This window comes from Ursus arctos, unplaced genomic scaffold (genome assembly GCF_023065955.2).
Source record: "Ursus arctos isolate Adak ecotype North America unplaced genomic scaffold, UrsArc2.0 scaffold_18, whole genome shotgun sequence".
Classification (NCBI taxonomy): domain Eukaryota; kingdom Metazoa; phylum Chordata; class Mammalia; order Carnivora; family Ursidae; genus Ursus; species Ursus arctos.
Genome location: NW_026622852.1, coordinates 55,687,079 through 55,711,215, shown reverse-complemented (window position 1 = coordinate 55,711,215; position 24,137 = coordinate 55,687,079). Strand labels below are relative to the sequence as shown.

At 56.8% G+C, this 24,137-nt stretch overlaps 1 protein-coding gene across 4 annotated transcripts; it reads right to left on the bottom strand.

Moving 5' to 3' along the window:
* Positions 1-202: 202 nt before the first annotated feature.
* AIF1L (allograft inflammatory factor 1 like) lies at positions 203-21,886 on the bottom strand. 4 transcript variants are annotated; one of them, XR_008959836.1, is made up of 7 exons: positions 21,748-21,879; positions 21,528-21,589; positions 10,726-10,792; positions 8,152-8,193; positions 5,874-6,036; positions 2,601-3,070; positions 203-1,819 (listed from the first exon to the last, which is right to left on the bottom strand). XR_008959836.1 is itself a non-coding variant. In XM_026514200.4 (6 exons), exons 1-6 carry the CDS (start codon positions 21,776-21,778, stop codon positions 2,983-2,985), a joined length of 453 nt encoding a protein of 150 aa, XP_026369985.1. In that variant the 5' UTR covers positions 21,779-21,886; the 3' UTR covers positions 203-2,982. The 4 variants fall into 4 exon arrangements, 3 of the variants coding, with proteins under 3 accessions (XP_026369985.1, XP_026369987.1, XP_057169383.1); XM_026514200.4 differs by having other exon boundaries at positions 203-3,070; positions 21,748-21,886; XM_026514202.4 differs by lacking the exons at positions 21,528-21,589; positions 21,748-21,879 and adding an exon at positions 19,941-20,106 and having other exon boundaries at positions 203-3,070.
* Between the last annotated feature and the right edge of the window lie 2,251 nt (positions 21,887-24,137).

Below are 24,137 nucleotides of genomic sequence, written 5' to 3'. Positions count from 1 at the left end.
AATAAAATCTTTAAAAAAAATAAAATAAGGATAATGTAACAGAACCAGACTTACAGGGCTGTTGTGAGGAGTAATGAAGTCCAGCACTTAACAGAGCCTGGCACGCGGGACACATACATCAGAGCTGTTACTATATTAGCTATCTTTTCTGAATTTGCTGAGCCCAGGAACTGTCCCCAAAATACATAAGTCAAGACACTGATAAGTTCGTCTGTTTTATTTCTAGTCGGTAGAGATGATACCCGGCGCCACAGACACTCACATGCACACACACACACACAGACACGCTTCATCCACCTGAGTGTGCCCGGCAAACTCCTTCCTTTTGAGTCACAGGGACGAAGCCATACGTGGCGGTCCCCGAGTTGCTGGTTACATTAGTTAGATTTGGTCTTTCAGAAAGAAAACAGCTGAAGTTCTAAGAAGCTGAGCCCTTAGCCAGAGAAGTAAGTCCCAGAGCCAATAGCCACAATCTGAAATACACGCACCCCCCGCCTTTCTAGGGACCACTCTTGAGCCCCTCTCCCTCCAGGAATTGAGTTCTAGTAAATGGTGGAAGAACTGGTGGTGTTTCCCAGGACACTCCCCTTCCAATGGGAGAACTCTTTCCTGCCCTTTCCAGAAGCTGGGGACACACCCACTTGTCCCCCTCCCTTAAATCTTCCTGCAGTCTTGTAAACTGTGGAACCTGTTGAAATAAGCGTGGTTGCTTCTGCCTTCCTCTCCGAGTGAGGAACGGGTACACTGACTATAATGGTTAGTTATGGAAGGTACTACCTTGCTCAAAGGTCTCAGCCTGTCCTAGAGAAGAGAGGCCAGTGGGAAGGGGTGGGGACAGGCAGTCGTTCGTCTAATGATCTGGGGGGAGGGAGAGGCAGAGGAGGTGGTGGGGTGAGATTTTATATTTACAGGGAGAACTGTTTTTGCTGGGGTTTAAATTTCAACTAGGCTTGTGCATATGAAGCGACTCCTTAGGCTGAAGATCAGCCAGTCATGGCCAAATAATCTTGTTCCAGGAACTGGTTGAGACCAGTGGATTGACCCAACCTGGGCAATTCCCCATCCCCTAACTGCTCCACTCCCTCAAGCTGCTGTAAGGGCAGCTCCTTAAGCCCTTGATTACGGGTCACTAAGCAGCTGCAGGGGGCCCACACTGACTCCCACCTCCAACAGCACCCTGACATTTCCACTTAATGTTTGGCGAGGGCTTCACCAAGACTCTTGCTCAGTCTTGGGCCCAGGATTGCAGTGCAGTCACCCCACAGTCCCCTCTTTCTTAACATTCATCTTACGGGTTGTTGTCTGGTTCTGACTTCCCCACTAGACTAAATTCCATGAGTGTCCATTTCACTCTCTGGTTCTTAGCTCTTGGCCCATAGCAGGTGCTTAATAAGTATGTTCAATGGACGAGTGCATCTAAGTCCTGAGTGGGCAGGGTAAGGGACTCCAGAACACAGATGGGGTCAGGGCTGGGGTCCCTGCTCAGCCAAGATGGGGGTAAGTGGGACACCTTCCTGCATGAGTTCTGAGAAGTGGCTTGGCGGAGAAGCTCTAGGGAAGGCAGAACTGCAGAGGCAGCCGGGCCCTCACCCAAACCCTGGTGCTGACATGGAGGCACTGGGAAGGGTGAGTCGTGGCCCAGGTATTGACCTAGAAGATTGCCCCCCCCACCCCTTCCCTCGTTTTCATCACTGAGACTGCCCAGAGCAGAGAAGAGGTTGGGCACGGCATCTGAACAGCTGGGTTCCAGTCCAGACTTCCATCTCCAGATTAACCCCTTGGCAAGGCACTTAATCCCTGTGAGCACCAGTTTTCCCACCTGTGAAATAAGAGGACAGGTCTAGCAAACCTACAGAGTGGATCAGAGCTCTCAAACCTTGGGAATCCATCATAAGGAACTCCAATCCAATCCCCAAGCTCAAGGTTTTGGGTGAATGGAAATGGGTTAGAGGGCAAGGCACATGTCAGGACAAAGTGGGGGGACTTAAAGCTTATAATAGGTGGTCAATAAATAGCCACTGAATGACTGAGTGAGTGAATGAATGAATGAATGGAGTAAGGTGGCAAGGCAAATCGGGGAGCACAGTCAGGTTTCAAGCAGACTGGGATCAGAAAGGCAACCTTCTATTTCTCAGCTCTTGGCTTATTAGTGGTGCTGACGGTTTGCCATGAGCCTTCTATTCCTCCTTCTCCTATCCTGCTGTCCTCAGCATCCTCCCCAAAAGGTGGCACCAGACCGAACAGACACCCCTCCCAAGGCCCCTCGCCTCCCTTCTACCCCCAAAGCCCTTTGCTGCCCTCACAAAGGACACGGGGGCTGCACTTTCCCTCCGAGCTGCCTGTAAAGGTGTGGCTGCGGGCAAGGCCAGAGGATTCCTTCTGGAACCTTCCTGAAGGGCTCAGATTGCCAAGCCCCTCTCTTTCTCTCCTTCTGTCACCTCCCCAAGGATGAGAAGTGTGGGCTGAGGGAGGAGGTCAGTGGGGGAGGTGGGACACAGTGGTCACGCCCTAGATGACACAAGAGCACGGAACCACAGAGCTGTCTGAGGAGAGCCTAGTTTCCACCCCAGGGTCTTCTGAAAGTGGACTGTGGTCCTCACCAGGGCCAGGCCAGCAAGCCTGGACTTAGCTCAGGGACCCTGGAAGGACGGACTATGCCAGCTCCAAGCGTGGGGATCACAGTCTTCCAGTCTTCCTGCCGTGGCTGCCCCCTCCAGGTTTTGGTTTGATGTCAGCCCTTCTGCACAGGGAAGAGAGAAGGAGGGAAGATGAGAGGGAGGGTCCCCAAGGCTCAGAATTCCCTGGCCCAGAGCCGCTTTAAGGCAGATAATTTGTGCTTTACAAAGAGATCACTGATTCTGCTGATTGAAACCAAAACAAACGCATGACGACCAGACAAAACAAATAAGACAAATCACAATGAATCAAGAAGGGCAGCAAGATCAGGGGGGAGGAACGGGGGGCGGGTCCAGACGGAGGTCCTCAGGGCAGGCTGGCAATGTCTCTTTCTGGAGGGGGGCCAACTGGCTTGGGGCTGCTCTCGTTGGCTTTTCCTTCAAACATCATGACTCTGGTTTGGAGACAGAGGGGGGAAAAAGCAGGATTAAGATTCCTTCCCTCATCCAGGGAGAGATCATCCTAGCCCTCCTGTCTGCAGGGTCCTCAACCAAATGCCCTTGCCTCCATTCTCCAGTGGGTTCTTCTCTGTGTGGAAGGGGCTCTAGCCCCATTCCACAGAACAGAAAACTGAGGTACAAAGATCTCTGTAAGCCATGCGTCTTCCCCTAACCACGCTGCCTGAAGGAGGCAGAGCTAGGCTGGGCCATGGCTCTGCTCAAAACCCCTTCAGATCTTCAAAAACCTCCCAAGGTTTTAAGAGTAACATCTGGGGTGCCTGGGTGGCTCAGTTGGTTAAGTGCCGACTCTTGATTTCAGCTCAGGTCATGATCTCAGGATCGTGAGATTGAGCCCCAAATTGGGCTCCACTCTGGGCATGCAGCCTGCTTAGGATTCTCTCTCTCCCTCTCCCTCGCTCCCCCCCTCCACTCTCTCGTTCTCAAAAAAAGTAGCATCCGGGAAGTTAGAGGATAGGGGTTCTGGATGGAGCCTCTGGAGGGAAACAGCCTGATTTGAATCCCACCCCTACTATTTCCCAGCTGGTAACTCAAGAAAAAGACAACCCCACTCCCCACTGATGCTCAGTGTTTCCATCTGGAAGTACGGATGCCAAAAGTGCCAACAGCCTAGAACTGTTTCAAGTACCCCACTCTTCCTGTAGTCATACCTTGGCTGGGCTCTTTCTGACCCCTGGCTATAAATCCCATCCAAAGGGCGACAGTCCACAAGCAGGCCACCTCTGAGCCGATCTGCACGTCCAGGCCCTCCTTGACTTTTACCCTTGGATGTCGAAAGGACACTTCCAACTTAATCCATCAAAAACTCAACTCCTGATTCCTGCCTTCCCTGCCGGCTCTTCCCCTAAAGCAAACAGCAACCTCACTCACTGCAGACAGATAGGATCATCTGACTCCTTGTTGCCCTTTACACCCCTATCTGGGCATCGAAGCAAGTCTTCCAGCTCTGTCTCCCTAATCATTCCCAGTTCCAGCAGCTTCTGCCTACCTTCGCTGCTTCCTTCTCCAGGCCGAGTGGCCTCATCTCTTGCCTGCACAGCCTCCCTGCTGCCACTCTCAACTCTGCCGCAGCCAGAGGCTTTTAAAAGTCAGCCCCTAGCTTACAGTCGTCCAATGGCATCCCTCCACATTAGTGCCAAATGCTAAGTGGGACCGGGACCTACAAGGCCCCATGTCACCTGGCCCCTGCCCGTCTCTGCAAACTCAGCCTTCACTCACTGCACTCACTGATGGCCAGACACACTAGCTTCTGTGTCGTTCCCTTGAGCATACAAGCACAGTCTGCCTCAGGGCCTTTGCACTTGCTGCTTCCTCTGCCTGGAATGCTTTTCCCCAGATCTTCACAGGGCTCATCTCTTTACATCTCCCGCCCTCAGGGCTCTTGTCAAGTGTTGCCTTCTCAATAAGATCCTCCCCGCCCTCTATCGCACCCCCTGTTCCTCTCATCCACTTTGTTTTTCTCTGTACGACACCATTGCGATCTGGCGTTTTAGTTTTTTGGGTTTTTGATTTTGTTTTTGTCTGTCTCTTGCCATGAGAATGTAAGCTCCATGAGGCCAGCAAATCATGTGTCCCCAGCACCTAGAATAATTCTTGGTACGTAGCTGGTGCTCAATCGATATTTGCCGAATTAATAAATGATATGTCTAAGGAGTCACTGGGTAGACCAGTGCCTGCCACATAGTAAATGCACAAAATCTTAGTTTTCTACGAGCATCGACACTCCTTTGCTGCCACCTGGGGCGTCTGGCATCCCAGGTGTACTGTGGTCTGACCTTGATGGTTTTCCCACGACACCTCTTGCCCCATCCCACCTCATACTCGAAGCCCCGCTCATGAGCACTTCCTCAGCTTCCTTGGGCCTCGACTTCCCCCTTTGTAACAAATGAGGTGGTATATTTTACATCCGTACGTTCAAAACCAGAGACTCTCCAGGGAATCTCTCTGCGGGGGGGGGGGGGGCAGGAGCTGGGAAGTGTGATTTTGGCCACCACATACCAGGTGTTTGCCAAGAGCCAGGTACTGGGCAGGGGGGCCTTGCTATGCCTTACGTCACTAGCCCTCAGGAAAACACTTGACACAAGATACATATTATCATCTCTCGCTTACAAACCAAGAAACTCAGGCTCGGGACCTAAGGGGATTTGCCCAGGGTCGGTTAGGGGGCAAGTAACAGCATCAAGATTTGAACTCTGTCTCCCTTCAGAGCCGGTCGTTAACTATATTACGCTCTCCACAACCCCGTGGGGGGTGGGATCACTTTACCAATGAGGAAACCCAGGCTCAGAAGGTTTCACAGTAGATAAGATTTTATTTATTTATTTGAGAGAGAGAGAGCACACAAGCAGGGGGAGGGGCAGGGGGAGAGGGAGAAGCAGACTCTCAACCGAGCAGGGAGCCCGATGCGGGGCTCGATCCCAGGACCCCGGGATCATGACCTGAGCCAAAGGCAGATGCTCCACCCGCTGAGCCCCCCAGGCGCCCCCACAGTGGATGTATCCTCACCACCATCATTCTACTTCCTGAGTGCTCATTCTACCGGAAGTTCTGCTGCAGGCCCATGTTGCCTGCGAGGTATGGATTAACGTGACCATTCGACAGATAAGGAAATCGGGCTCAGAGAAACCAAGCACCTCGTCCAGCAGGTCACACGGGGAGTTCCCTCCTGGCTGGGCCAAGGCCTCTCCACGCACAATGACTTTGCCTTCTGAGGCCCCAGGAGAGGCGGGAGGTACTCACAGCTTGAGGACAGCCGACCGCTTCCCCAGCATCATGTTCACAAAGTCTCGGTAGGAGATGGTGTCGCTGACCCCACCTGTCACCTCTGAGATCATCTTTTTCATCTCCAGGTGGGTCTTGGGGACCCCGAGCTTCTCCATCATCCTCTTTAAAGACATCAGGTCTGCCAGAGGAAAAGCAGATCCGTCAACTGGAGATAGGCCGCGAGCAAGGAATGAACCCATCACACCCTCCCCTGCTCTCCTCAGAGGGAGTATAGATGAGTGGTTAGGGACATGGACTTGGGCTGGAATCCAGCTCTGCTCCTCCTCGCTGTGGGACCTTGGGCAACCTACTTAACCTCTCTGAGACTCTGCCCCCCAAAGCGGTAAAATGGGTCAATGGGATCATCTGAGAGGGCACGATGCATGAGAAATACCCGGCACAAAACAGGTGTTCAGTAAGGGAGCCACTACTCTCCACTGTTATGTCTGCTGCGCCCCGAGTCTAGGGTGAGCCGTGTGCCCGCTGCTCCAGCTCCCCAGGGAGTCACTGCCCAGCAAGGTGGGGTCAGGCTGTTGGCTTGACCCGAGGCAGGGAAAGTCATCCTGCAGGGTGCCGGGGGCAGCTTCTCTCCACCTGCCCCTCCCTCCCAGCAGTCCCAGGGTTCCGCCCCGCTGGCAGGGCAAGGGGGCCAAAAATACCCTGCAGAGCAGGAAAACCAACAAAGGAACAAAATTCAAGGAAAACAAGGGAGGCACCAAAAAGTCACTCCAGTCCACAGAATCGCAGCCTCTGACCTCCCGGCTCCCCAGATCTTAGGCAATTTCCTACAGATCGTTCTGTGAACAATGGGTCGGCAAAGGATGGCGGGAGAGAGGCGGGACAGGGGGCTGATTTTCGGGCCAGGGGAGTGGTGCGACAGCTCACCCGAGAGCAGGACAGACAGGACTGATGCCAGACCCCAAGGTGCCAGGCTGTCCAGGGCATTTGGAAGAAAACTAGGCAGCACTCTGCGGGGAAAAGTGAGAGGTCTCCCACACGCCGCTGGCCAGACTCGAAATTGGCAAGACCTTTCTGGAAGGCAATTTGGCAAGATGCTTCAAAAGCCTTTGACCCAGAATGTCTAATTCCTGAGATTTACTCTAAAGAAATAATCGGCGATGTGGACAAAGATTCATGTACAAAGATGCTCTTCACAGGACTATCAGAAGTCGTTAAAACTGCAATTGTCTAAATGGGAGGTACTAAGGCATTGGCTGAGTAAATGACAGTCCGGGCCTGCGATGGAATATTATGCAGCCATTAATTATATTTCCAAAGAAAAGTTAATCATATGTCAAAACACGTACAATATATTGGTTTTTAAAAAGGAGGTTCTAAAATGGTTCTAAAACTGCATTTGTGATTGGAACAAAAGGTGGAAGGTTATAAACCAAAATGTTTAGAGCAGTTCTTTCTGGGAGGGAGGATTGTGGTTGGCTTATTTTTGTCTTTGCCCTTTATTGCGTTTTCCAAAGTTTTTTATGATGAAAACGTATTAATTTGGTAACCCCCATTTTTTTTTCCTGAAGGAAAACAAGGATAAAAATATTTAAAAAGGAGAAGAAGGAGACGAGACAGAGGAGGGGCTGAAACAATGCAGCGGCAGCAGCAACACAGAGCTCAGGGCGAAACGGAGGAGGGAGAGCCAGTTTGGGAAGCAAAGGCTACGACTTGGACCCTGGGCCACCGCTTCACCACCACGAGCCCCAAGCGAGTCAGTTCCCCCTGCTGAGCCTCGGCGTCCCTGTCTGTGAAACGGGGATAATTAAGCTGGCCTTGATCATGTGATAGCATTACTCGTGAAGGCCAAGGTATGGTTTGGACCTAAGGGCCATGGGACCGCGTTTGTCACCCCCCACGCCTGGATCACACGATACAATCAGGGTCTGCTGGAGGAGGGGAGCAATGTGCTCAGAAGCCCCGTGTCCAGTGCGGGACAGCGTACAGGCCGTCAAGAGCCCGAGCATCGCCAGCCCCAGGCAGGGGTGGCACCCTCTATCCTGAGTCCCCGCAGCACCCGGCGTGGAGGGCTGAGACATGCGCAGGGAGGTGGGTGAGAGGGAAGCAGTGAGGAGAGGAGTCTGGGGGCCGTGGATCCAGGGTAGAAGGCAGCCAGGCTTAAGGGGGGCTCGCTGGCCTGGCCCATGGGGGAAGCTTCTTACCCACACAGGTGGGTCAGGGGGGCTCTCTGGACCCTCAGAGCCTCCACCCACCGAACGCCCTCCTCCCCTTGCGCCATCGAGGCCTCACTTACCAATCTCGCCTTCATTGTTCAGGTCAAACTCCATGTACTTCTCTGGAAATCACAGAGCAAAAACTGGCATTAGCTCAGAAGCAGGGTCCCAGAGACGCCCTTGAGGGCAACTGGCCGGGTCCCCAGGGAGCCCACCCCATCCTCCTCACCCCCTCACTTGGGAGTCTTGCCGTGAGTCCTGTCATCTCAGCCACGTCTTTGGAGAAAGAGCTCGCCCCGCCTGCCCCCCTGTCCCATGGGCGCCGTGGAAGAAGGTGCTGGGGCCATTCTGACGCTCTCCTAAGGAAGCCAGCTGCTGCTTCCCGCCCGGGTCCCCACCAGCATGAGCTGGCTGCCTCACACTGGCTCCAAAGTGACTAGAACAGATTCCCAGACCGATATACGGATGCAGTGGCTTTGGGAAGGGTGGGGGCAGGAACTGGTACATTCTAGAGTGTCTCAGGTGATTCTGACCGGCAGCCAGGTGTGGGAGCCACCAATTTAAGGCGTCCCTGTGGTTCTGCACATTTTGGGGGGTTGTGGGCACCACTGAGAATCTGATGTTCTCCGGAGAGAAATGCCGTGAACTGCCCTTGACCCAAAGTGGCACAAACAGTGTCCAGGGGTACACAGACCCTCCCCCCGCAAGCCTCACCTCCAGGCCTTGAGTTCAGCCTCTCTGATCAAAGGGTCCAGGGAATCTCCAACAGTGAAGGAGGATATGTGGAGCAATGAGCTCGGTATCCTCTGACAAGGGCGGCATGTGGCCCTGGGCAGGTCCCCCCCCCCCCAAAAAAAGCCCTCAGGGTTTACTCTGCACTGAACAGCCAGTAGGAGAAGGCCAAGGTCTTCCCAGCGGCCTGAGTGGTCCCTGTGATCTTCATGAGAATCTGCCCTCCAGCCTCTCCAGCTGCCTCTTCCTCCCTCACAGCTGCAGCCCCTGGCCCCTCCCTCCACCCCATCCCACCCCACCCCACCCCACCCTGCCACACTCCTGCTGGGGAGGGCTGCCCCTCTGCCTGGATGTTCCTCCCAGGTGTTCTCAGGGCCCTTGCTCACGCCTTCAGGGCTCCCCAGCCTTTCTGGTTGGGCACGGCCACCCCCACAAAGCCCCTTCGGCCATCTGGGTGCTCAGCAGCGTCCTTCTCTCCCCCCCGCCCCGCTGCACACAAGCTCCTTTGCACAGGGTTCTCTGTGCGCTCCCCATTGTACCCCCAGGCCTGCAGAGGGGCCGGCACGTAGTAGGTGCTCATTTGGAAGTCAAATGAATGAGTGAGTTGAAAACCTTTACAGTCCCTTTGCTTCCAAGCTCAGTTCCAGTGGTTCCAGTCCACCCTAATGGGCTGTGTCCATCCTATGTCCCAATGAAGACAAGGAGAGGAGATCTCTGTCTCTCCTCCCAGAGCCACCTCCGGAGAGGGACCCCCTTGGTATCCAGAGACAAGGGAATGGACCGCTGCTGCTTTGCGTGGTTCTCCTATGGGCAGCGGCGACGGGTTGGTGGAATGGGGCAGGGATGGGGGTGTCTTTGTTCTAATTCTTTTTGTTAATGTAAACAGCCCCATTGCATAACGGTTCAGAGCGGGGACTCTCTCTCTGGAGAGAGACCAACATGTGATCAAACCTTAACTCAGCCATCGGAAAGCTGTGTGACCCCACACACGAGACCCCGCCTCTCTGAGCCTGAGTTTCTTCATCTCTAAATTGAAGCTCGCACCCATCTCCTTCCTGGCTTAATTGGGATGAGCTGGGGCGCTCACAACACCGCATTCGAAGTGCTTCCCACGAGGTCAACACTCAACAAATGCTTCGCCATCGGTGTCCTGCCTAAGGACAACGAAGCTGTGAGCAGCCTGCGGAGCACTGGGCAGGCTCTTCGCCTTGAAGCAGGGAGGATGTCCACGTTGCCAAGATGGGGGGGAGGGCGTATGCGGCCTCGAGGATATTCTCTGAGGTCCTCCAGCGGCCAGGGCTCCCTGCATGCCGAGAGCATCTCCCAGGCAGGAAAGGTGGGTCTGCCCTGCTCCTTATGTGCACGGCTCCTCTCCTTTCGAGCTGCTGGCTGGGACTCAAGCGCCAGGGCCCGGAACAGAGGGACCTTTATGCCGCCCCCTCCCCGCGCGGGCTCCCGGGCCCTGTTTTCTTTTCATCCCGTGCTGCTGGGATTCAATGGGCAGAAACTCTGCCCCCTGCCCCACTGTGGCGACACAAACGTCCATTCTGCACAGGGGCTCCCGAGCCGCTCCCCCGCGGAGGGGAGAGGCCAGGGCTGCTACAAAGGGCTGATTGTGTGCTGGGGCCCCAGGAGCGAGTAGGGTCTGGGCAGCAGCGGACAGGAGCCAGCCTGAGCCCTGCCTGCTGGGCAGCCGGGGGGTGGGGGGTGCTGCAGGCAAGGGTGAGGGGCCTGGGGTGGCATGGAGGCAGGTAGAGGAGCCAGTGCCTGGGCCTGTGGCTGGGCACCCCATCTCACAGCCCTCCAGGAGGGCGTTCTGGAAGGAACAGGGGGCGTAGGCTGGCCTTGTGGGGTAAGGAATCCTATGTGCCAGGGGGCCAGCCCCGCTCTCCCTGGAGGTGGGGCAGACAGCCCCAGCTTACCTTTGAAGGCAGCAAGCTTTTCTGGCAGGTTCTCTTCATCACTGTACTTCTGGTCGCAGAGAAACTCCTTCGAAGGTGAAAGGACAGCGCTGAGCACCGGGTCAGCAGGCAGAACTCACTGACATGTAGGCCCACAGCCCCGTGTCTGCTCCCACGCCAGGTGGCCGGGCTTGGCCGGGGAGGGCAGGAGGAGCCAGTGTTTGTCCTGGCCTCTTGTCAACCCCCAGAGGCAGGTCTGCAGGAATCTGCCCTGTGGGCAGGAAGTACGCTTGGTAGCCCGGGGTGGGGCCCGGAGGGTCTGCCCTAAACACCTTCAGCCAGCCTCTGAATTACCAGTGTAGGGATCTGGGCCTCCTCCCCCAGGGCACCCCAGCTCCAAGATCCATGAAGCCGTGAGCCCCAAACACAAGCTGTCTGCTTTCCAGCATTAACTTCTTAAGAATGTGACCCTAGCTTATTAATTCCTCCCTATACCTCTATTGTTTTATCTGACAAATGGGTAGAATCATCACAGCTACTTCTCAAGTTCGTAAGAGAATCCAAGGAGAGTGTACGTCTCTTGGTATACAGCAAGTGCTCAATAAACAGCAACTATTGCGTTATTAGTCTCTACTCTAGCCAGAAAGATGATTGTATGTTGCTTGGGACGTCACTTACTCTCTCGTCTGTGTCCTCACCTGTAAAAGGGGGCCACCTTCCCCTCAAATGATGCCTTTCAGAACCAGAGCGGGAGGGGGAGGGGTGCGGGACACGAACAACAGCCTCCAAACACCAATCCGCATGCTCTCTTAGGCTCTCCCAGGGGGCCCACAAGGTAGCTACTATCATTACTCCCATTTTACAGATGAGGGAACTGAGGCTCACCCAGGCAGAGCTTCACCTCGGCTCCGACTCCCATAGAGCCCACGTCCTTAACCCCGACACTTAAAGATGGGCAGAGAGCAGGCATTCATCCGGCTTCAAAACAAAATGCCACCAATCGGTAAGCACCTGTTATGCGGGGCACAGCGCCAGGCAGCTGGCTCGCCTCTCGCTGATCTTCAAGCTGCCCCAGAGCCTGTGTTCAGATGGGGAAGCAGAGGGCATGTTTCCATCCTAGCACCGGACTCCGCAAATCCCCTCTTCCCTGGACCTCGCTTTCCTCATCACTGAGCAGACCGGACATGGGCATTGCCCCTCCTTCAACAGTTTTTGAGGGACCACAGGGTACATGGCCCTAGAGGTTCAAGGCATCCATGGAACAGGTGAGATCAGGGAAATAAGGTCCTTACTGTAAAACCACAAGAAGCCCACGTTTAAAATGATGTTAAATGTTACCTGGATCTGTCACTCCATCTGTTTCTAAATTCCTGCTGCCAGGTACCACTCACTGACGACCAAGTCTGTACTCACGCATCTCCTAGAACACAAGACTTGCCAGTCTGCTGTGTAAACCCCCAAGAGCTTTAATGTAGGAGAATGAATACGAGAATAACTGATGATAAAGTGCTCTGGGTTTGGGTCTCAGTCGCCTCCTCACTAGCTGTGAAATGGGCACAAGGGTACCCATCTCCTCGGGCGCCTGCCCCTCAACGGGGATAACCCACCTAGTGACAGGCTGGTTCGTCGGCGCTCAAACAGCAGCGGGTAGGACAAAGTGCGAGGCAGACTATGATCCCTTTGGGAGTTCATGTTCCTCCACATTGACTCAACCCCCCTGGACAGAGAAGGAGTATCCCCCTCCAGCATGGCTCCCCTCCTTGGTTCTGGGGGCTCCGTCCGACTCCTTGAGCCCAATTTGCCTGGATCCCTAGAGGGGGTCGGTACCTATCGTGGATGGGCTCTGGCCGGTGCAGGATTTCTGCTTTGGGAGGGCACTGTGCTGTCTCACTAGGGTGGAAACAGCCAGGCCAGAGAGGTCAGATGACATGTCTGAAATTCCTGTACCTAGGAAGGCACAGGCTTCGTTTGGAACCCGATTCTGTTGGACTCCAGGGTCCAGGCCTCCAGCAGCCTAGCAGAGAGCAACCCCAGGGCCCACGGTGTGATCTGGCCACAGCCTGGACCTCGTTACCAGGTGCCACGCATGGTCCTGCCTCCACTTAGCCAGAGCTGGAAGCGTCTCCTGCAGCCTGGGAGGCCATCCTCCTTCTGGCTGGCTCTGTCCAGGACTTCTCTTCCTCTTGGCTCCCTCTCATAGCTCTTCACCGCCCCACCCCATTCTCTGACCAAAAGTAGGACAATTAACTCGTCTGTGGCCCCGAGCAAACCGGGCACCACCCGGGGTCACAGGTCCTATTATGTGCACAGCAGAGGGACAACTAGGTCAGTGGTTCCCGGACTTTGGGATAATGCAGAAGGAAACATGTCCCCAAAAAGTAAAAAATAGAGGGAGGTGCTAATACAGGGCTGCCAAGGTTTTATTTTGCCAAGTAGAGACTCAAATAATCACCACTGACAGTTGCCATGAGTTCAAAAAAGGACATTTCAGGGGCGCGTGCATGGCACAGTCAGCTGAGCGTCCGACTCTTGGTTTCGGCTCAGGTCATGATCTGGGGTCCTGACGGCGAGCCCCGTGTCGGGCTCTGCGCTCAGTGTGGAGTCTGTTTGTCCCTCTCCCTCTGCTCCTCCCCCTGCTCTCTCTTTCTTGTAAATAAAATCTTCTAAAAAAAAGGACATTTCGTAAAAGTAGGAAGTTCATAATTGTTCAATGGAATCCATTTAGCCTATGTTCGGTTCACCGCATTGCCCCCGTGTTCCCTCCGCTTGACCATTTTGGGAACTGGAAAACCTTCATGGGGGAGGCACAAGGGTACAGGCCAGGCCCAACATCTGGGAACCTCTGGTGAGAGGCCTGGGGGCCCTCCCAGCTCCCACATTCTGGTCAACCAGAAATCCTGCACCAGCCAGAGCCTGTCCCCAACAGGTAGCAACCCCCTGCAGGGACCCAGGCAGGTTGGGCTCAAGGGGTGGGACACAGCCCCTGATCTCAGAGACAGATCACACACAGACGATCGATCACAGGACGACCAGGCAGTGACTCCTGTTCACTGGGCCCGACCCAGGGCTGGTAGGCACACCAGCCCTGGGGAACCACGCTTATTGTCTTCTCGCCAAAGAAGCCAGTTTTCTCCTTCGTGCTTCTGACACCTGACATGCTGTTTTACTGGGGATCTCCCCCCACCCCACCCCCACCGCTAAAGTGAGTGCCTCGGCCATGCAGGCCTCCTTTCTGGGCCTCCCCCGTGCCAGGCTTGCTCCCAGCTTGGGACCTTTGTCCTTGGCTGTGCCCCCTTCCTGCAGCACTCACTCCCCCACACCCGCATGGCTCTCTCCCTCACCGTCTTCACGCATTGGCTCAACTATCACCTTCTCAAGGAGGCAAACCCCATCCATCCTGCCCACCGCAGTCACCTGCCTACTCCCAACCCGCCTACTCCCAACCCCCCTTATCTGGCATCTCCTTTTGTCCAACGGATGAGTCACCTCCAAACGCTATTTACAATGTGATGCTAATTACAAGGGTCTCGTCCATTGTCTGTCTCCCCTCCCCCTGCTATAGTGTAGGCTGCACATAGTAGGTGCTCAATCGATAGCAGCAGGCTGAGTGGATGAACTGAGAACCAGAGAGGATAAAGAACTCGCTCAAAGCTGCACAGCTGCCGAGTGACCGCGCTGGGGTTCACGTCCACAGTGGAGACTGTCTGGGCTCCTTCCCTGCACAGAGCCGAGGAACCCAAGTGACCCAGGGTCGGGGCTGTTGGGAGGAGGCAAGCCTGCAGCCACAGGTGCCAGAAGGAGGGGGTGCTTACTGTCTCATGCCCCACAGGTGCCCAGCACATAGTAGGTGCTCAGGAAACCTCTGTTGAGTGACTGGAGAAGCCTGGCGTTCAGCCCGGAATCACTTTCTCCGCTCTCCGCCCTGACAAGGTGGGGCAGCTTTGCAAATGCGTACGCGTGCGACACAGACCGGAGGGGCTCAAAGAGGGGAATCCCATTTTTCCTTAGAGCCCCAAATGACAAGGGCTTGAGCCACAGAGTGGCCAGGGCTGGGAGAGAGGCATCTGACCCGTTCATGGGTGGGTGGGCAAGCCATGCTGACCCTGGGCTTGGGGCAGCTGTGTGGACCGGGCCCTCGGCAGGGCGCCAGGGAGGGGGCAGGTGGGCAGCAGAAACAGGAGTCTCATTGGTAGGGCTGCCAGCTCCCAGCCCGGCTCCAAGCTTTGCATTCTTGGTTCCTGCTCATGCACAGCCCACAGCCTCCCCACGTCCGGCGTCCTCCCTCCTCCCCCCTCCCCCCTCCCTGGGATCCTTGCCCAGCCTCGGGGCACAGCCAGGTCCAGTGGGCAGGTACCCTGTGTGTCCACGCTCTGGGACCCGCAGCTGGCCTGCCTCTGGGTCCCCAGGCAGAGGAGAAAGGGACAGAAGCCACCGCAGATGTTTGGAACAAAAGCAGAAGAAGAAACAAAAAGAGGGCGAGCTGGAGTGGCAAGGCCTGGGACCGGATCTGCATGGAAATGACTTCGTTTGTCTGTGCCTTGGTGCCTTCATCTGTAGGAAGGATAAAAACGCCTCCTAGGCTTGGCCCGAGTATCGCAGGATGTAAGCAAATACATGGGAAGGACTCACACAGTGCCTGGCACCTAGTAAATACCACATAAGTGTTAGCCGTTAATTACTGGGACCTCCTAACACTTACACGCGTACAATGCACTTACAAAGCCCACAGCTCACCATCCAGACCATCATCAGCTACCAAATAGATTCGGAAGCAAACCCCCTCGCCAGACTTAGGCTAGTTATGATTTCTCTTTCCCCAGTCTGGGTATTCCCATTGGATAGATGGGACAGCTGAGGCCCAGAGACATTGCTCAACTTGCTCAACATTGCAAAGTTTGAACAATTCAAGCAGAGTCTACCTCCCTTCACCATGCCCGCTCCTTCCCTGCTCCAGACAAGGAGAGGGTGGCCCGGCCACGGGTTTCTGGGCAAAGAAAGTCAATACTGAGATTTCCCTTTCCTCTTGGGCGGCTGCAGAAAGGGGTTATTCCAGAGGCCAGGGAGCTGCTCTATAGCCCACCAGGGAGATGAGGAGGCATTCCTCCACCCCCATGCCCCTCTCCACTCCAATGCACTGTCCCAAAAGACAAGTTCTTCCAGCTGCAGGAACTGCCCTCGGGGCTTCCAGGTCTGAGGGGTGCAGGGGCCCCTGGACTCTGAAATGATGGCCTGGTCAGTCCCTCGCAAAGAGCCAGAATCTGCAAGTGGGCAGGAGTCTGGGGTCAAAAACAGGAAGCTGTGAGCCTCAAACCGGAGTGTCCACGGGCAAGGCCCAGGAAGGTGGGAGGACTGCTAAATGCCCACACAGGCCCAGAACCTGGAAGGGACTCAGAGCATCCAGCTCGTCCTCCTTTTTCCATAGCTGGGGAAACTGAGGCCCCAGAAGGGAAAGTCTTGCCTCCAACCACAGTGGCCAGGTGCAGGGTGTGCAGGGCAGAGGGCTTGGGGAGGGAGGGTGAATCAAGTTGCCGGGGTTCAAATCCCAGCTCCAGCACTTGCTGGCTCTGTGGCCCTGGGCAACTTGCTTTACCACTCTGGGCCTCAGCTTCCTCATCCGTAAAGTACGATCATGATGACAGAACCTCGTCATTGGGTTGATGTAAGGATTAGATGGGCTAACTGCATAGAGAGAGCCTGGCTCCGAGCACACTGCCTAAGTGTTAGCAGTTACTATGATGTGTCTGGATCGCCCAAACTCAGGCCTCACCAAGGGAGAAGCATGAGCAGGGGAAGGGCAGAGACCCACCCACAACTCTCTGTTGTTGCGCCACGGAGTCCTCCTGGTGAGCCTTGACCCTTTGGCCATCCCTCTGCAAGGGCAAGCTTCGATTTGTCCTTGGACACCTGGCGGACTTGGCAGTGATGGGCCATCCACACGGGACACAGTGCTCCCATCACAGCCCCAGGGGACGGCGCCCACAGCCACACCTGCTCGCCACTGCCTCTCTTGGTCCTCTCCAACCTCTGATGCACGTCAGAATCTACCCCCATCCCTGAGAGCCCCATCGAGGCACTTGTGCCCGGAAGGGAATATTTCCAAAACCAGCAGAGGCTGGCAGCCCTCGCTGTGTCCGGCCTTCCGGATTCCAGCCACCTGCCTGCTCCCCCCTCCCCCACCCCCTCCTTAACTCTCTTTCTGGCCTGGTACCTCTAGCACCTGCTCCCGGATGCTTGCTCCTGGCCCTCTGGGCTTGTCTTTATGTATTAGCTGCAGCAAAATTTTGGGGCGGGCAGATATCACCATCTTGGAGGCCATCCAAGGAGCTGGTGGCTGGAGCCCTGGGCAAAACCCCCAAGGACAGGCAGCACCATACCGGGCCTGGGCCGAGATGCCTCTGACGCAACCCACAGGCTCTTAAAGGGCCAGGGCCAGGCCTGTGCCCGGTCTGGTGGCTGGTGCGCAGCAGGGGCCTGTAACGTGCATCCACAAGGGCAGCAGGCTCACGCTCCCCATGGCAGCTCCGGGGCCTCATCTGGAGGCAGCATCCTTGCCAGCAGATGGAGCAGCTAAAGAAAAACACCCCACACATGACACAAATGAAGCAGACCCGACAGAAATTCCATCCCCGGCTTCCCGTGACACGGCCACGCCAAGGTCGAGACCGGCTGTACCCGCGGGGACACTGAATCCTCGGAGGCTCACGTGACCACTTATCACCATCTCCCTTATAATATATTAAGGAAGAGCAAGAGAGACGGGTGCCCAGCGATGCCAGCAGGGCATAGTCACCCAGGCAGGGACAGACAGGGTAACACAGGGTACACAGGGCAAGAGACACACCTGCGTAGTACCTGGCTCGGGTCTCAGAGGTCCCCTATTGCTAGGGCAGGACAGGGGACATATAACACCGGGCCACAGATCCCCAGCCTGCCCTGTCCAGCTCTTCCCAGTACAGACGGTGCATGGGCTCTGAAATACCCATTAGGCCCCTAAATGCTACAGGGAATGCCGAGTGCCCTTCACTCGACCCAGGAGGGCTGGGAAGGTGGGCCAGTAGCCAGAGATCTTTATCACCTAAGCAGGAAAGGCCTGTGTCACAGGCCACCTGGCGGACAGAGTCCCTGGCAGGTCACGGGTGCCGTCCGGAGTCGGAATCCCAGCTCTGCCACTTCCTGGCTGGGTGACCGTGGGCAGGTAACTTCACCGAGCTGTTTCCTCATCTCTAAACCGTGAGCCTGAGTAATCCCTGTCCCATGGGGTATTTACAGATGTCTCCCGCACATCTGTCTAGTCAAGCGCTCCATCCGGAGGAGTCGCCGAGATGATGCATGCCAAGTACTGCGCCCGGGCCAAGGCACGACCCACGGTCTCTGTTAAAGATCCTGGCCCCTGGCCGCTTCGAGATGCAGCCCTCGCCCTCCCCTGGGCTCCTCCCGCTCAGTCCCGACGGTGAGGGCACTCTGCAGGGCAACCCCCCCGGCCCCACTCCTTCTCTCTGTCCCTGTGGGAAGCTGGAGAGAATTCGTCCCGTTGCCATATAAGGCCAGGCCTGGCTGGCCCGGGGTCACCTGCCATGCCACCAAGGCTCAGGGAATGTCAGCTATGTGGGGGGGGGGGGAGTAGGAGGCGCGCGCACGTCCTGCCCCCTTCAGTAGTGCCGAGAACACCCACACATGCTCGCGCGCACACGCACGCGTGCACACACACATGCCCACGCAAGGCAGAGACGGGGTGGCTTCAGGCAATGTACTCAGCCCCTCTGCGTCCTGTCTTCTGTAAAATGGGAATAGACACTCACGAGATTAGAGTGAGCGCTCGGTGAGATAATGCCCGAAGCACTCCTGGCACGCTGCCCAGCTCATGCCAAGTGCTCAGACAATGATCACAAAAACTAGAGCAAAGCCAAAAAAAGTGCATTTCCATGCAGCCCCCCAGGACCTCTAGGTCCACCCAAGTCTCCTTCTATTTTTGCTCCTGACCCTTATAACAACAACAGCTAAGACTGAGCTGCCCTGCTATCCCCTGGGAGCTGGCCCAGCCCTGGGGGGGGGGGGGGAGGCCCCAGAGGGCACTGGGGTGTTGGCCCAGAGAAACCCCCAGAGCTGCCAGCCAGGCTGGGCTTGGCCCCAGGCAGCAGCCACAGAGGTGCTCAGACACACACAGCCAGTGAGTCACGAGGCCCCATCCTCCAGTCGCTCCTGCTTCCGTAGGGCCACTGGGAAACCGCTCCGTCCGGCCCCCCAGAAGCTCTGCTCCAGTGGCGGCAGTGAAGCTGCACCCCCAAAGAAAGGCCGTCTGGGCTGCCAACATGGTTCCCTCTAGAATCCGCCCACCCTGGGGAACTTCTGCTGTGGTTATGGTCATGGGTGAAGCGGACTCAGACCCTCAAACAGAGCGACTCCCTCAGTCTGCAAAGAGTGCCTGTCTGCTCGTCTCCACTGATTGTCGCAGGGACTCGGAACAGAGCAGGGATCATCGCTCCCATCTCAGGCAGGGAAGCCTAAGCGTCTGCCTCGTGGAAGGGTCTGGCCCAAGCTGAGCAGCCAGCATGGGCTGTGGCTTGTCTCAGACCTTGCCCCTGGAATTCCACTGTCTGTCTTTAAAAGAGCACCAAACAAACCGATGACAACAATCATAGCTCCGTGCTTTACGCAGATCATCTCGCTAAAAAGTCACCACCACCAAACTTCCATTATCTCAAGTGCGTACCCAAGGTCATAGAGCCAGTGAGCGCTCTGCCCACCCCTTTACCCCCACTCAGGACTCCACACGATGGGGGGCTGCCCCGACCTCCTGTGGGGGGAAGCAGCTCAAACTTCTGGTTTGATCCTGGAGTCCCCTTCCTGTGGTTTGATCCAACAGCCCAGGAGCAGCCCAGGTTCGCATGGTTGGGCTCCGAATAGCTTCTGGGTAGGGAAAGGACAGCAGACCGCAAGCTCTGTCACCGGCTCTGTGTGTCTGTGTGGCCTTAGCCAGCTGCCTGCCCTCTCTGGGCTTCGGGGTCCCAAGGCGGTGACACATGGCCCCTTCTTGCTCCCTTTCTCCAGTCCTAGCACTGTTCAGATCAGCCCCTGAGAGCCACGGCCCTACCGCCTTCTGAGCCAAGCCAGTTCACCGCCCAAACCACCAGTGTAGCTTACCGCACCCCCCCCCCCCCCGCCCCGGCTTCCCCCCGACCAAGGGCAGGACTGGCATGAAAGTCCCACACATTCTCAGCAACTGTGTTTTGTCTCACCGTAGTCACCTCTCCCCCATCTCCAGCTGTCTCTGGCTCAGGGTCCTGCGGGCTGTGGGTGGATTCAGCCAGCTTGGAAACCGCCCTGTCGAGTGGCCCAGGGGGCTGTATGAGGTCAGGGTTCCAGGCTTCTGTCCAGAGGGCAAGAGCAGCCAAGACCAAGGGCGGGCTGGCTGCAGAGTAAACTGGGAGGGAGCCCAGCAGCCTCGACCCCTGAGAGCCCCGGCCACACGTCCAGTCTCCCTTTCAGCTGTGTTCAAGATGGCACCAAGAGGCAGGGTAATGATGGCACAGAAGGGACCAGAGTTTACTTGGAGGGACCCTGGGTCCCCAGAGCCCTGCTTGGGATTCCTACAGCCAGCGGAAAGAAATCAGATAGACTGCCTCGTTCCAGACACTTCAAAAAATCAAGGAGGGAATTAAGACTGCAAACCTTGGCAAGGAGAACTACTACAAAATACGACAGTTGTACCGCAGCCCCGGGACCCACCTCCACATCGCCTTGACCCGGACCCTGCAGACCGTCACCAGCTTCCCATTTGGGGACTCTGAGCTGGGCTTACAACTTGGGTGCCCAGCAGCTGAGGGAGCCAGCAGGGGGAATGCCCAGCCTTGTTTCAGTGGGCATGCCTGTCAGGAGGGGATCTGGGAGACGTCTACCTTAGAAAAGAATTCTAGCACCGTCCCCAGAAGTCACCCCTCCTGCCAGGTGTTGGACCACATACACTACATGCCTTCCCTCGGTGAGCCCTCATGATGACCCCAACTTCATTCTGAGATCGGGTACCTGATGGAGGCCAGGCCCGAGCCCAGATCTCACAAAACCCCAAAGCTCGGGCTCTGCTGCTTTTGAGCTTTGGCCAATCTGGGCAGACCCTGACACTTTTCCTTATTTTCTAGAATTTACGCGGTCATTAAGCAAACGTTTAAGGAGCTCCCATTGTGTGCCTGGCAACAGCAGATTTCTATAAAGAAATCCATGAGGTCCAACAAGAAAAGCATCAAGTGTCTCAGAGAACCTTTCCTAAAAGCTGGAGTGAGAAAGAGCTGGGGGGGGGGGGGGCTTGCATTTTCTGTGGGGGAGGGAGCACCATCCTGCAGTCTGGACCCCGGGTTCTAAAGGCAGCCCCGCTTGGACTCGCTGTGCCATCTCGGGGGAGCCACCTAGCCTCTCTGGGCCTCCCTTCCCTCCCGCGGCCGTACTACCGGGGACTGCTCCGAGACATCGGGGGTCCCTCCCTGAGCCCAATCCTTGCCGCCAGTCCCAGGCGGGCTTCCGGGGAGGCCCGGCCGCGCGGCATCAAAGCTCTCGGGCGAGCCCCACCTCCCCAGTCGAAGAGTAACAACTTGCAACCCGAGACGCGGGAGCCGAGTTGGGCGGAGGGGATGGGGGCGGTGGAGGGGGACCTACCTGGAGTCGGAGGCACGGGGGCAAGGGGCCGAGGGAGGAAACTGGGGGAAGCCCAGAGGAAGAAGACAAGGGGGTTGATGTGGCGGCTGGCACAGCCCCGCAGAAGGAGGGGGGACCTGAGGGGCGCTGGGGTATCTGGGGGCGACTCGCAGGCCGCCCCGGCTGTACGCGCTTACCCTGTTGATCTCGGCCAGCCTCCTCTCCTGCCGGGCTTTGAGCAAGCCGAACGCCTTCCCTCCTGCAGGAGACAAAGAGGCGGCCCGGGAAGCGGGGGTCTCCCCGGGCCGCGCGCCGCGGGCCCCGCCGTCAGCCCCGCGCGCGCAGGTGGCGGGCAGGGGACTCCGCGCCGGGGGGCGGGGCAGGGGCGCGGAACGGCGCGGGGACTGCAGCGCCTACCTTGGAACCTGTTGCTGAGAGCGACCGACATGGTGAGCGCGGGGCTCCCGCCGGCTCGGGGCTTGGCGGCCGCGGCGAGGCACGACGAGGAGGGAGAGGCGCCCGGTCCGAGCTCCGGCGGCGTGTGGCGGCGGGACGGAGGGGCGGAGGGATGGCGCGGGAGGCCGGACACACCCCTCCCTCCCTCCCCACCCCACCCCCACCGCCCGCCCCGGGCCCTCCCGCCCCGCCGCCAGCATCAAAGCGCCTATTATGCGGGACGCCGCGCCCGCCGCCCGCCCCTCTGCTGGAGGGCGCGGAAAATGCACGGCGCGGGGCCGCCCGGGACCTCCCCGGGTCCCTTCCCCGTCTCGGGCCGCGGTGTCCCCAGAAAGAAAGTGGGGACGATCTCAGGACGCACTTGTTGGGGTGGCCTTAAGGATTAAATGCGGTCCCGGCGGCAGCGAGCGAGCGCTCCACCAGCCGAAGCTGTTAGGTTCCCGTGGCCCTTGGCGCCGCACGCGCTCGGAGAAGGCAGGCCGGCCTCCCCAACCTTTACTTTTAACTCTGGAAAGAAAAATGTGAAAACTTTCAGGGTCGGTTGTCTTTGGAGTTGGGAAAATGCATCATGACAAAGTGCTACGAAGACATCAGTGATGCTTTAAATCAATCAGAATGATTTGTTTTGTTAATAAAATCTGTTTCTTGAGCACTCACTATGCATCAGGCACTTTGCCAGGTCAGTACAGGATATATTTATGTCGTTTCATTCTCAAAACTCTGTGAAATAGGACTTGGTGTTCCCATTTTACAGAAAAGTCAGGAAGCTGAACCCTGGGGGACAAGTCCACTGGGATGATAATAACCCAAGCCTCCAGCTCCTGGGGGAGTGGGGCTCGGGGTGCAGGAACCAGGGACTAGTGACAGGGCAGTAATGAAGTCTCATGTCCAAATCAGGACATTTCTGAGAGTGAAGGGTGGCAATCCTAATAATTATGCTGGCAGTCACAGGTACAAGTGGGAACTGTCCTGGGCGAACAGCACACCTGGTCACCAGTAATGCCCGCCCCCCACACCCACACACTGAGTGTGTCCCTGGGGATCGGCTCTAGGACGTCTCCTTCCCCACAGACTTGCCTTCATCTTCACCCCCAGGACTGGGATCCTGGGGCCAGCTGGTAGTCTTTTCTGTGGTTGTCACTGGGCAACAAAGTGGCCAGGTTGTCCCAAGGAAGAGGCTGGACCGAATGGAATGTCCCAAGGTGGGCCAATGCCAGGGCAGCCGCAGTTCAAGGCCCCACGTCCCCAGCACAGTGAGCACCTGCTTCCCCTAGGTTATTCTTGGATGCCCATCCTCCTCTAGGCTTTGGGTCTGGCCAAGCTGTGTGACCTTGGGCAAGGCCCCCACTTGTTTGAGGCTCAGTGTCCGGAGCTGCAGAATGGAGGAAACAGCGCCTCTCACCAAGCGCTGGCTGTTATAACTTTTATGACTTTGAGGGTGGTTTGAGCAGAGAGTAAAAGCTTGCAGGGGAGAAGGGCTTAGGAATTACAGCCCTCGGTTGATGGGAGACGTCCATCTGGAGGCCAGATTAGGGACCTAACCTAGAATAGGGCCCTCATGACACACTTCCCAGTCCAGGCTCAGATGGCCTGTTGCCCTGGTTGGTTGCGGTGGTTGGCCCCGTCAGCCACTCCGCGGGGCAGAGGCCACCCCACCTTCCAGTGCTCAGCTGCTGGGCTGCCTTGCTAGCCAGATGTTCAACAGCTGCCACATTCCACCCAGCACAGCCCCACCTCTGGGGGCCGGAGAGTGGCTCTGCACACAGCAGGCATGACTGGACCGCATGACTCACGAGATGTCAAGCCTGAGGTACGTCACCATGGAATGGAGAGGAGGCCTATTCCCCCCCCCTCCAATTTGGATGCTGAGACTGGGCTTGGCTGAGCCCCACAGCTGGAGTGGATAGGGGTTTAATGCCAAGAGCAGGCATCCGGATGGCGGTGTGCCTTTATCAGCACAGAAACCGGGTGCTGGGGAAGAGGGGCCCCAGGGCATCAGACCCTATCTGTCCCAGGGGTCTTCAAAGAACCTGGGTCTCCTTGGCACCACCTACACCAGACCCCAATCCTCAAACTCCCTCTAGAGCACCAGCCTCCTGCCCCTGTCCTTCCTCTCCTACCTACAGAGTCCCTCCCTGGGTCACTGATGTCCACCACGTGTCTCTCTCTCTCTCTCACACACACACATGCACCCCTCACCGCCCATGGCCTTGGCTTTCAGCTTGTCTGTGGAGGACCATGCCTCTTCCCTGAATGCTCTCCCCCAACAGATCTGGACGGGTTCAGACAAGCTCTCAGTATATGGCCTTGTACCCAGAGACTCCTCTTATTCTGACTAGGAGTGGGGGGCC